Here is a 13431-nt window from a genome sequence, read left to right as displayed (position 1 = left end):
GGTTTACGTTTCAGGTGGAGATGATGTCATTTTTAAAAGCTGGGAATCTTCAGGCACAGTAGCTCACACCTGTAATCACAGCACTTTGAGAAGCCAAGGTAGGAGGATTGCTTGAGCCCAGGATTTCAAGACCAGTGTGGGCAACATAGCAAGACTCTACTAAAAATAAAAAAAAAGTTGGCCAGATGGCATGTTCCTGTAGTCCCAGCTGCTCAGGAGGCTGAAGTGGAAAAATTGTTGGAGCCTGGGAGGTCAAGGCTGTGGTGAGCTGTGATCAAGCCACTGCCCTCTAGCCTGGGTGACAGAGTGAGACCTTGCCTCAAATAAATACTAGAGATGAAGTTAGTTCTGACTCTGTTTTGCTGTCTGTTAGCTCTGTTATCGATCCTGGGTGAAAATATGAGCCTCATTTTTCTTGCCTGTGAAATGGCAATGTGGCAAACTATGCCAGGTTCGTTCTCACTAAGAGGGAATAACAAGGATTAGGCAGAATAGCATAAAATAGAATTAGCATGATCTATACTTTATTCACAAACCTAAAGCCTGGGAAATTATTGACTTTATCAAAGCAGAAACTGTTCACCAGTGGCTTTATCTTTAGCACTCAGCTGAGGTCTTGGCACGTTGTGATTGCTCAGTAACTATTAGTTAAGTGAGTGGATAATGGTATTTTGCACTGTACTTACAGTACTGTCTGTCTGTTCCCCCAGAGTGATTTAGCAAAATTCATACAATCAAGCATAGGTAGATACATTGGTTGATAGACAGATTTAGATACACATACTCTTGAATCTTCACAACAATCTTGTAACTTATAAGACTTTACAGAGGTGGAAATTAAGGCACTGACAAGGTGAGAGGGTTGTCCAGGGTCGTGCAAGCTGTTAACCAGCAGAGCCAGGATTTCAAACCCTAGAAGAATGGCTTTGGAGTTCAAGTTCATAATTGCTCTGCTTTTATACCTCTCCAACGAAGTATGACATCTACCTACCGAAGAAATTGTCTTACAATGACACATTTTTCCAGACACTTCGTTGTCAGTGATACAAATGATTTGAGAGATATGGGGATATATTTTAGGGTAAGATTTCTCCTTCTTCAGTAAGATACTACTTCTTCCCCTCCCCTCCTAGGACAGCAGGTCCCCTGATCCATTGCACTCATTGAAGCAATGTTGCTGCCTCTCTTAGAACTACCATTTCCCTAGTGAACAGAAGTGTCATACATGGTTATGGCCTGGGCAGACTTCCACAGATCTAGGATAACAGAGTTTTGATCTCTAGGAATTTGGCTTTCCCCTCTTGGGTCCAGTTCCTGACCCACTCATGTAAAACCTTTGCCTATTGATGTACAAGGTGAGACTGAACTCCATAGACAGGGCTCAGGCACCTGACCAAATTGAGGACTAGCTAAAATAGGGACAGGGCAAAAGCAGCTTTCCATAAGACATGTCCACCATTGTGCCATGTCTGTTTACCATTACCATGGCAACACCTAGAAGTTACTGCCCCTTTCCATGTCAACAACCAGACAACCCAGAAGTTACCCCCTTTTCCTAGAAATTTCTGCATAATCACCCCTTAATTTGCATGTAATTAAAAGTGGATATAAATATGACTGCAGAACAGCCTTTGAGCTGCCACTGTGAGCACACTGCCTATGGGGGAGTCCTGCTCCACAAGGAGCAGTATGCTTTGCTACTGTGTACACTGCCACTTCAATAAAAGTTGCTAACACCTCCAGCCCACCTTGAATTCTTTTCTGGGCGAAGCCACGAACCCTCCTGTGCTAAGCCCCAGTTTTGGAACTCGCCTGCCCTGCATCACTGTGACATCCACATTGCCTCTGTCTACTCAGTTCCCACCTGGGATTCTGGGTCTTCCCTTAGGAACTAGCTGAATAAATGAGGTTTATTTCTGGAAGATTTGTCCAAGTATCACTGGATATGATTGACTACCCAAAGATACCAAGTGTTTTGGAGATAGAGAAAAATGTGAAATTGGGGAGGTTATATAGAAGGCTTTCAGAAAGAGATTGAGCTGAGTTTTGAAGAAGTTCTGTCACTTAAATTTTTCTTGTGTTACGTTCACATACCTAAGAAATAGACAGGTGGAAAAGAATGGTGAGGGAAACCCAGGCAAAAGTAATGGAATGAGCAGAAGCCTAAGAGTAGGCACGTGCAAGGCACATTTTTGGATCATTGAGCAAACAAACCTGTATACAAAAGTAGTGGGAGGTAATGGCTGGAAAGGTGGGCAGGGTTATGGCCTTGAACATCAGACTGAAACAGTTTTCAGGGTGAGAGAAAACATGAGAATCATCTAGTCCAATTTTTTCATCATGCAGGCGATAAAACTTAGAGAAGAGAGTTGATCAAGGTCACAGAATGAGTAAGAGGCAGATTTAGAGTTTTAACCCAGGTCCTTTGATCTATATATAGTGTTCTTCCCAAGTATTTACACACATGGAATCATACCACAGGCCGACTTACGGGAGAAAGAAGTCATACAAGAGCACCATGAAGCCTAAAGACGTAAAAGAACAATTCTTGCTTTAATGGTGGTAACAGGAAAAAAAAAAAAAAAGTGGCTTACAGGCTCATTAAATGTTTTTGAGCTAAATGTTCTCAGGAGGCTTAACTGGTCTCCCAAAGTCATTGCAGCAGACAGAGATATCCTTTTTAGTTTTTCGTTTGTTTGTTTTTATTCTTGTTCTTTTTGCCTCCAATAGCCTGTTGTTCTTTCTCTCAATTTTGGTTTAGTTCCTGTCCCAGGAATTGAATGGGAAACCTGAAGCAAGTTCCACTTTTGGACATGGCTGTGTAATGTATCCTTTCGAAATTCCCCGTCATAAGTAGGTAATGAGTGATGTAAGATATGGGCCCTTAGAAACTCTCACAGCTACAATATATCTAAACAAAAATGCTCTCCACAGGTTGGCACCCACAAGAATGTCATGTGGGAAATGATAAGAAACCCTTCTCTCTTAATAATTTAAATTTGTTCACTTAGGAAGAAATTTTTCTTTAATATTGGTCAGCATCATTTGGATATCTTTAGTATGGAAAAGACTGAAAAAATATATTTTGTTGTTGTGTGTATGTTTTAGAACATATACTAATACAGTTAAATTTAATTGACATAAGTTGATATAAAATACTTAAATGATACCAATTCTGTCATCTAGGCTTAGATTCTTAAAAACAGAAATAATTGGGCATTGCAACTAAAAACACCTATTTGATAATCCTTCCTTCTGGCAAGGAGACAAAGATGAAGTGGTGTGTGATTTTTATTTTTTTAAAGTTGAAAATCTAGTCCACTATGCTACATATTTTTTCACTTATCTTTTTATGTCAACAAACATATTATTCCCATTTCTCAGACAAGGAAACAGATCTTTTGAGATAAGCAGCTTTCCTGAGAAATGACATTAGATATCAAAGCCAGGATCCAAAGCCAGATTGTTTGGATCCAAGTGCCTGACGTATAATAACTTAATATTTATTGAATACGTTGTCAACTCTGAGTAACTATATGGTTAGTATAACATTCAGCAAATAGTTCTGAATTATCAAATAATATGAGGAAGAAAAGCAGAGTCAAGAGAAGTCTGCACATATTCCAGATCTCTTTTTCCCCCTCACTATTCTTACTGGTTATAAGCAATATGTTTAATATGTTCTTTTCCCTCTTCTGCCCTCCACCAGAGGGTGCTCATAAGCAACTAAATGACATAAAGCTGTAGTGATAGGAACTGAGAAAGAAGGGCTATTTTAATTCATAGTGTGGATTATTGGCCTGTGTGGGGGGGAAAAAAAAAAGTTGACTTTGAAACAGAGTTCTTGATTCAGCTGAAATAACTTTGGTTTAAAGTTGCCTTACAATATAACATCTTGAGCACTTACTTACCTGAGGATAGTACTTTTTTATATAAATAAAGTTGACCATTCTCTCTGAATAGGTATGAGGGACTATGCCACTAGACAATGTTAGGCTGGTCTAATTGGGTTGTATTTCCTACTGTGTAACTTAATGCTCTTCGGAAGTATTTTAATGATGTAAAATACTTCAGAACCTCTTCTATTGTACTCACTAAAATCAATAAGTAATGAAGTACTAGAATATTGATATCTGTATTTAGGTATAAAAGCATATCCATTTAGAAATTTTGCTAATTCTGTTACAGTGAGCAGCTCTTTATCTTCCTATGATGTAATCTGGTTTTAGGTGATGAAATGCCCTAGAAGATTTTTTTTTAAAAAAAAAAAAAAAAGCTTTTCTGTTGAGCAACTCTCTTTGATAGCCAAAATCTCAAGATAATGTTGGGACAGTATAAGGAAGCATAAAAGTAGGTAATTATAATATAGAAAAATAGCATCAGGTGATTCTCCTTGATTTTGAGAGTCCCACCAGATTAAACGAAAGAAACCAAAAAAGTAAGGAAGGGGCATTTAAATTTATTATATATATTTCCAAAAGCTTTTAAAAGAAAATATGAGATAATTAAATCAAGATAGTTGTTAGTATTTTACAATTAACTGTAACATCTTTAAAAAACACATAGTTGGCTGGGTGTGGTGGCTCACACCTGTAATCCCAGCACTTTGAGAGGCCAAAAGGGGGAGCCCAGGAGTTCAAGACCAGCCTGGGCAACATGATGAGACTCCATCTTTACAAAAAAATAAGGAGACCCTCATCTCTACAAAAAATTTAAGAATTAGCTGGGCATGGCGGCATGCACCTGTAGACTCAGCCACACAGGAGGTTGAGGTGGGAGGATTGCTTGATGCTAGGAGATTGAGGTGGCAGTCGGCCATGATTGTATATCACTGTACTCCAGTCCAGTCTGGGTAACATGGCAAGACTCTGTCTCAAAAAAAAAAAAAAAAAAAAAAAGAAGAAAAAGAAAAACCAAGATTAGGAGTCAAAAAGAGAACATGCTTGTGCTATCATTAAGCAGATGTGAGACTTAAACACTTTACCTCTCTATACCTCAATTTCTTTCCCTGTTAAGTGAGAGGATTAGACGCTTACCTTGTGAGGAGAAACTGCCTTTCATTTGGAATCTGTTGGGGATGATGGGATTACTGGTAGAAGTTTAAGAGAAGGCTGCTGATACCTTCTCTCTGGAAATTCTCATTACTAGCTTGGAATGGGGCAAGGGAGATGCTGGGTAGGGGAAGGTATGGCAGCAGCACTTGACTCAGCTAAGGCTTCAAGATCTCCTGGTTGGGATACAAGCAACTGATGAATTCTGAGGACTCTTCCAAAGCTAATATCTTGTGTGTAAAATGAAGCCATGTATAGCAGCCATCATTGTTTCTTCCAACTACGGTTGCTTACATGGTAGCATTTGTGTTTATGTACATAGCAAAAAGCCTCAGAACTTGTAACTGTTGGTGTTTATTTCATTAAACTTTACCAACTTGCCAAATCAATTGAGGACTATAACACAGCAAGGCCAAGCAGAGAACACAGTTTTTTGAGCTATTTACACAAGAGTTTTGTTGATAATTGATCTTGACCTGCACATGTCTTTTAATATTCTGTTGGTTCCAGAATATTATTAGTCACTTCCTTTTTAACAGTGTGCCTTTTTATGAGGTGACTAAACTGCTGTTTAACCCTGCTACAAGAATGTGGCAGTGGGCTAGTCCAGACAAGTGCATGTACACTTGGTAACTAGCATTCTTAATAAGCTTGCTTCAACCTGCCACAAATTAAAGCTCTGTGTGACTTTTCTAGCACATAAGTGACAAAAAAAAATGGCTGGGGGAAGGGCAGAAGAAATCTCGGATTGTGAATAAAAATAAATAAGCTTTTTTGATTTGTGCTTTGGTTGGCAGTAAATGAAATTTTAGCTTCATGACTCAGTTTGGTTTAAAACCACCTCAGTAATCTGTTTAGCTGAACAGTAAGCATCTGAAAATTTAAAAGGGGTATTCCAGCAGTCATCTTCAGGACTCCTTACCATAAAAAGCCTTATTTACGTTGGAAATGGGATGTTGTAGAAAACTCCATGGCTTTTGGAGTTAAATTTGGTTTGCCATCTGGTACCTGATTTATCTCGGACAAGTTACTCCACCACTCTAAGGTTGTTTTATGATTTGTACAATCATGATAGTCTTTAATTTACAGAGTTGTCATGTATGGTAGACATATGTTAAACACTTTCTATGTAGTTTCTGACTAATTGATGGTCTCTAGGAGTAGCTGTTTTAATTAAGCCAAAGAAAGTAATTATTGGTTATCAGATAGACAAGATATCTTAGAGCCTTAATAGTTGTTTGATTGGATTCTTTTAAAATGGTTGTGAGATAAACTGCCTGAATTTTAATTTGGGTTCACCACTCAGTACCTGTTTGACTTTGGGCAACCTTCTTATTCTGTGTGAGGTTTAGTAACCTCATCTCTAAAATGGGAATTATAATCCTTACCTGGCAGAGTTATTATGAGAATTAAGTGGGGTAGTGCATATAAAGCACTTTGTGTAATAACAATACATATTGAGCTCTTAATAGCAGTTATTATACAACTGTTTTTTAAAATACTGAATGGTGTCAGGGGTGTATGTATATATATGTCAAAAAGCAATACTTTAGGCTGGGTGAGGTGGCTCCTGTCTATAATCTGAGCATTTTGGGAAGCCGAGGCGGGCAGATCACTTGAGGTCAGGAGTTCAAGACCAGCCCGGGCAACATGATGAAACCCCACCTCTACAAAAATACAAAAATTAGCCGGACTTGGTGGCGTGCATCTGTAGTCCCAGCTACTCAGGAGGCTGAGGCAGGAGAATCACTTGAACCTGGGAGGTGGAGGTTATAGTGAGCCGAGATCATACCACTGCACTCCAGCATGGGTGGCAGAGTGAGACTGTCTCAAAAAAAAAAAAAAAAAAAAAAAAGTAATACTTTATATGAGGATATAAATGTGTGTATTAATAACACTGAATACTGCCTTATTGAAGTATAACTGACCTGTAATAAGCCATATATTTTTAAGTGTATAATTGGATACATCTTGACGTACAAATACATAGATTAAGAAGACCATCAGTGCAGTGTATTCAATGCTAATATCCAGTAGCATTCCCAAATCTGGATGAAATTACATCAGTGCCATGTTAGGATGATGATAAGCTTGAGATATGGTTTTTAAAAAATGTCTCATATTAATTGTTCTTCTTAAAACACAAGAGAATTGTATTTTACAAACTGAGTGAATGAAAGATACAAACAGTAAAGCTCTAGTTTGAATCTTGTTCAGTTGTGTTAGTGGGTGTGTCACATGCAGAGCAAGGAGTCTGCAGGTGACATAACCAAATCTCCTTAGTGATATATGAAGATCATAACCTATTAGGGCTAGAAGGGATCTGAGAGGCCATGTAGTTGGTCCTCCCTGTATTTTACAAAAGGAGATGTTAAGACTCTTGGTTACTGACCCAAGGTCCCATAACAGGTTTTATAGCTTCCAGTACTCTTAAAATGTCTTAGTCTTTGTCATTTATAATTAGAAAAAAAGAGAGACTGCAAGCATGTATTTGGGAGAGGGTTAAAATTTGGCTATAAAATAAAAAATAATTTGAAGAACTAATTCATATATATATGAGTATCTATGTATATATATGAATATGTGTATATATGAATATCTATGTGTATATATGAATATATATGTGTATATATATAATTGAGACTGAGTCTCACCCAGGCTGGAGTGCAGTGGCTCAATCTCGGCTCCCTGCAACCTCTGCCTCCCAGGTTCAAACAGTTCTCCTGCCTCAGCCTCCTGAGTACCCGGGAGTGCATGCTCCCGCCACCATGCCCGGCTAATTTTTGTATTTTTGTAGAGATGGGGTTTCACCACGTTGGTCAGGCTGGTCTCCAACTCCTGACCTCAAGTGATCCACCCGCCTTGGCCTCCCTAAGTGCTGGGATTACAGGTGTGAGCCACCATGCCCAGCCTACTAATTCATATTTTTAAAGAAAGAAGTATTAAGAATGGCCCTAAATGCTCTGAGGACCAAGCTTAAAATGATAATACTGTGTTTTACTAACAACTTGTTAGACATAGCCAGTGATCAGTCATGGTGGTTTACAGGAGTTTTCCTTTGCATATTGTCCTAGTATTTTATTTTCGTATGAAGAATAACATAAATAATAATACAAGGAAAATATTTTATCCTTTGTTTATTATGTAAAGAAGAAACATCAAAAAGATTCTAAGATTTCACGGAAGAGCTTTTTTGTCTTCTCAGTTGTTTCAAATAATAGTCGTCATTATTCATGAAAATTAGTTGCACATGTACACATTGCATAGTTCAGCAGTTCTCAGCTTTTTGGTCTCAGGATCCTTTTTCACTTGTAAAGAAATCATCAAAGACCCCAGAGAGCTTTTGTTTATGTGGATTATATTCATTGACATTTACCATTCTAAAAATTAATATTGAAGAAAATAATATTTAAGATAACAAGTGAATTACATGTTAATATAAATAGAATTTTACACAAAGTAATTATATTTTCTAAGAATTCAGTAAGTAAAGTGACATTGTTTTTATACTTTTACAAATCTCTTTAATGTCTGTCTTAATAAAAGACAACTGGATTTTTGTTGCAGTTGTCCTTCTTCTGCACTTAACCTGTTATAATGAATTTTGTTTGGTTGAAGATATGAAGAAAATCTGACCTCATAAAGATCTGTAGTTGGAAAAGGGAGGAGTATTTTAATAGTCTTTTCAAATAATTATAGCTATTATTCTTTGATACTAAACTAGAACTCGAGAAGTGGTAGTTTCCTAAAGGTTAGTTTTATTTTTTTAATTTTAATTTGTGTGTGTGTGTGTGTATGTGTGGCACGGAGCTTTCTCAGGTAGAGCTAAATGTTACTTTCTTTGTAGAATCTGAAACCCTATCAGTATACTTTTTGTATTAATACTTTGTCATAGTGAGATACATTGATATGCCTCACACTTTGAATTAAACCTTTATCCATACATAATTTTATAACATTATGCAATCACTGTTCATTTGGAGAATATTGGTCTTGTAAGTTATGCAGATTTTCCAAATGTTGACACATTATATGATATAAAAAATCACATCTATTAATAAAACTACTGAGCTCATCACAAAGGCTTTAAGTATTGAGAAGCTGTCAAGCTCATGATGGCTGATAGTTTTTAAAACTCTTAATTTTTATGTGAAAACTCAAATTTTGTCATTGGCAATTAATACTGTCAAACCTGTTCCTTGAAGTAGTAGTCTCACTTCATTCATTTTGGAGAAAATGGTCAGCAATTAGGGATACTCAATCACAGGTTGAGTACCCGTAATCTGGAAATCTAACTTTTTAAGCAGCAATGTCATGTTGAAAGGAAATGCTCATTGGAGCATTTCAGATTTGGATTTTTAGATTTGGAGTGCTCAACTGTTAGGTATGTATGATGCAAATATTCCAAAATCCAAAACAGTTCTAAGTCTGAAACAGCTCTGGTCCCAAGCATTTTGAGTAAGGGATGCTTACCCAAATACCAAATCCAAATAACCACAGTTTGTCTGCCCATCATTTGTTTAAGTAGTAATGGTGTTTCATGAAAAAAAGTGGCTAATTCAACACATAACTCAAACACAAGTGCTTTTTCTTCAAGCCATCCATTATACTTTGGTATGCTCTACAAGTGCTTTATATATACTTCCCATTTGTCACATAGAATGTTAAAAGACATGTGTTAAGAGTCAAAATTTAATTAAAAGTAACAATTTTTCTGATCTAACAGGGACATTCTTAAATGAAACTGCCATTTTTACAGAGAGTACATGGAACTGGAGATTTTTAACAGTTTGGTGCTACTACCTTAATTTGTGCTGAAGTATCAGCAGATTTGCCCACCATTGCTTTTTTTAATATCAGTATAAAAACACAGTGTGGCCAGCCGTGGTGGCTCACACCTGTAATCCCAGCACTTTGGGAGGCTGAGACTGGCAGATCACCTGAGGTCAGGAGTTCAAGACCAGCCTGGCCAACATGTTAAAACCGCATCTCTACAAAGATACAAAAATTAGCCAGGTATAGTGGCACGCACCTGTAATTCCAGCTGCTTTGGAGGCTGAAGCGGGAGAATCACTTGAACCTGGGAGGTAGAGGTTGCAGTGAGCCAAGATCGTACCACCACACTCCAGCCTGGGTGACAGAGCGAAATTCCCTCTCAAGAAAATAAATAAATAAATAAAACACAGTGAAAAAGTCTAATGCCATTTAAGTATTATTATGAAATAATTTTGACCTAATGGAACTCCTGAAAGAATCTCAAGAACCCTGTGCCTATAGTACGTACTTTGAGAATCACGTAGTTAGTATGTTCTTTTTTTTTTTTGAGACGGAATTTCGCTCTTGTTGCCCAGGTTGGAGTGCGGTGACCCAATCTCAGCTCACTGCAACCTCTGCCTCCTGGGTTCAAGCAATTCTCCTGCCTCAGCCTCCCAAGTAGCTGGAATTACAGGCATGAACCACCATGCCCGGCTTATTTTTTTATTTAGTAGAAGTGGGGTTTCACCATGTTGGTCAGCCTGGTCTCGAATTCTTGACTTCAGGTAATCCACTGGCCTCAGCCTTCCAAAGTGCTGGGATTACAGGCGTGAGCCACTGTGCCCAGCACATGAGCCATTGTGCCCAGCACAGTATGTTCTTAACACTAAATACTGTCTGTAAGAAGAAAAGAAAAAACTTCAAGTGGACTTTGAGTATTCACTCACTGATGGAATATCTACCATGTAGCAAGTGTATTCTCATTTAAGCCATCCTCACAGAAAGCCTGTTAGGAAAGGTCATGTTAATTTTATAGAACAAAAAACTTAGCCTTTTTTTTTTTTTTTTTTTTTTTTTTTTAAAGACAGGTTCTTGCTCTGTCACCTAGGCTAGAATGCAGTGGCATGATCCCAGCTCCCTGCAGCCTTGATCTCCTAGGCTCAGGCAATCCTCCCATCTCAGCCTCCCTAGTAGCTGGACTATGGGTGTGTGCCACCATGCTCAGCTAATTGTTTTTTCTGTTTTTGGAGACAGGGTCTCACTCTGTGACCCAGGCTGGAGTACAGTGGTGTGATCATGGCTCACTGCAGCCTTGACTACCTGGGCTCAAGTGATCCTCCTGCCTCAGCAACCCAAGTAGCAGGGACTACAGGTGTGCACCCCTGTACCCAGCTAATCTTTTGTTTATGTTGTTAGAGACAAGATCTCACTATGTTGCCCAAGCTGGTCTTGAACTCCTGAGGAGCTCAAGCTATCCTCCTGACTTGGCCTTGCAAAGTGCTGGAATTACAGGCATGAGTCACCACACCCAGCCAGGAAACTTAGTTTTGAGATGTAAAATATTGATTTGAGTGAATAGTAGAATTGAATTTGAACTCAGGACGCTCTGAGTTTAAAAGTCCATTCTACACTTAGCTGTCTCCTGTTATTAAACAGAAAAAGTTCCTTTAGCAATCAACAAGAATTTGTTAAGTGCCTGCCTGTCCATGGATTACTTTTTAACGGGGCAAATTTATTTAATTTTGGTCGTTTTTCTTCATGTCTTGTCAAAAAATGATTTACCGTCCTTATATTTCAATCATTAACAGCTGATAAGAACAATTAAATTCTTGCCTACAACAGCTACTTTTTCCTTGAGATGTGGTCTTAAAAATATAAATACTGTAAAATAATTATGATTTTTGTGAAAAAAAGGTTTTCTTTGGATAATTTAAATGCATAAACTTTTTGTGTTGATGTAGTATAATTATCAAATTATTTAATTGGACACATATACTTAATGTTAATATTATATAATGTTAATTTACAAATACTGCTTTTGTATCTACCCTCACATTTCATGATATTTATTCAATAGGCATTTTTTGTATATAAGCATCATCATCACCACTAGGGTCACTGTTTTTTTCTTTTTGGTTGACACCGTAAAGACTAAATAATTGAATAAGATAACTATTCTTGTGTTAATTAAGGAACAGGCTAACTCAGAAAGACCCCAAAATACAAGATGACAGTGGGCTTCTCTCATGGAACAGTGTAGGTGAGGAAGGTATTTCTGCTAAAGTCATGTTTTCTAGAGTCCATCCTTCTCACTGGACATTTTATTTCAAGCCACAAGTATTCTTCACAGACTAGTAAAAAGTAATGTTTGTTGAGCCACTACTGTGTGCTAGGCATTTTCTCATTGCTTTACCCGTAAACTCAACCTTATTATCCCTACACTGTGGAGAAAGTAATAATCAAGTACTATCCCTATCTAGGTGTCATTAAGGACAGTTGTAATTTTTTCATTTGCTTATTTTTTTGTTTTGGTTTGGTTTCATTTGTCCTATATATGTATATTCATCATCTTCCCAAGACATTTTTCAAAGAATCTTTTAAAGGCAGGTTTATAAGGACTTTTAATACTTGCAATTGTGAGATTATACCTCTAGGATAAGACAATGTCTTAATCATTGTCTTCTTTATTAACCAGTTTTGACAAGTAAACTCTCTGAGTACCTGAAGCATCATTGACTCAGGTTATTTAAGGCTAATCTGTTTAAACAGTGTATTGAAAATGAAGTATTGAAAATGAAGCACCCTGTAATAGGAGAACTTTTATAACTACTCAAATATAAGGCAGCTTCCTTTAGGGTAAAACCTAAACTTAGATTTTTATATATTTTTGGTATATGTATCTTAGGGAAATTTTAAATCCTGTATCTCACCTACAATTTTATATTTCTATCCTTACTGCCCTCAGAGTTAGGAAACTGAAGTATTATTCTGCTAATCAGAAAAGTAGCAGACGCACATTGAGGCAGTGAGGGATTGGGGGCAAGTATGTATACTTTGCCTTATTTGGGGCTCATTACAATTTCCTGGAGCCTCAATCTATCATCTAATGAAAATTAGCCTTGGCTACCGTAACATCTCATGTGTGGAAAAAATTCAAATTTTCAAAGCCTTCCTGGTAATGCAATAGCCAGGATACTAGAGTTAACTTTCTAATCTAGCTTCAGCAATAATAGAAAATACCTGAAAGGTAAAATCCTTTTGTGAAACATGGCCATATTTTGTTTACAAATGATGGATTCTACTTTTTGCAGATGTGTCTTGCTGAATCAGGGCTCTCTTATCCCTGCCATCGACTTACAGTGGGAAGAAGATCTTCACCTGCACAGACCCGGGAACAGTCAGAAGAAGTAAGCCTGTTTGCCAGCTTTTCATTGAACAGAAGGCCCATCCCCCACCTACCTGCCCATTTCCCTTTCTTTTTTATCTGCCAGAGCAATGAATAGATAAAGTTAATATAGCATTAATTATATCTTGGTAAATTCTTGAAGGCAGAAACTGTCCATGCAAGGTTATTACTAATGTGCTCCTTCTTTCTCTGTTAGTTTTATGTTTCAACAGACAGAAT

The 13431-nt window shown here is 37.5% G+C and overlaps 1 protein-coding gene across 2 annotated transcripts in view; it reads left to right on the top strand.

Annotated features, from left to right (window-relative positions):
* Positions 1-13431, top strand: part of FAF1 (Fas associated factor 1) — a 506672-nt gene that overhangs the window by 343351 nt on the left and 149890 nt on the right. For both annotated transcript variants that reach the window (XM_050802190.1, XM_050802198.1), the window contains one exon: positions 13118-13213. In XM_050802190.1, the coding sequence (XP_050658147.1) occupies positions 13118-13213 (96 nt within the window). The remainder of the gene's footprint in view (positions 1-13117; positions 13214-13431) is intronic.

Source organism: Macaca thibetana, chromosome 1 (assembly GCF_024542745.1).
Source record: "Macaca thibetana thibetana isolate TM-01 chromosome 1, ASM2454274v1, whole genome shotgun sequence".
In the NCBI taxonomy this organism is placed as follows: domain Eukaryota; kingdom Metazoa; phylum Chordata; class Mammalia; order Primates; family Cercopithecidae; genus Macaca; species Macaca thibetana.
This window is presented reverse-complemented; position numbering and strand designations above follow the sequence as displayed.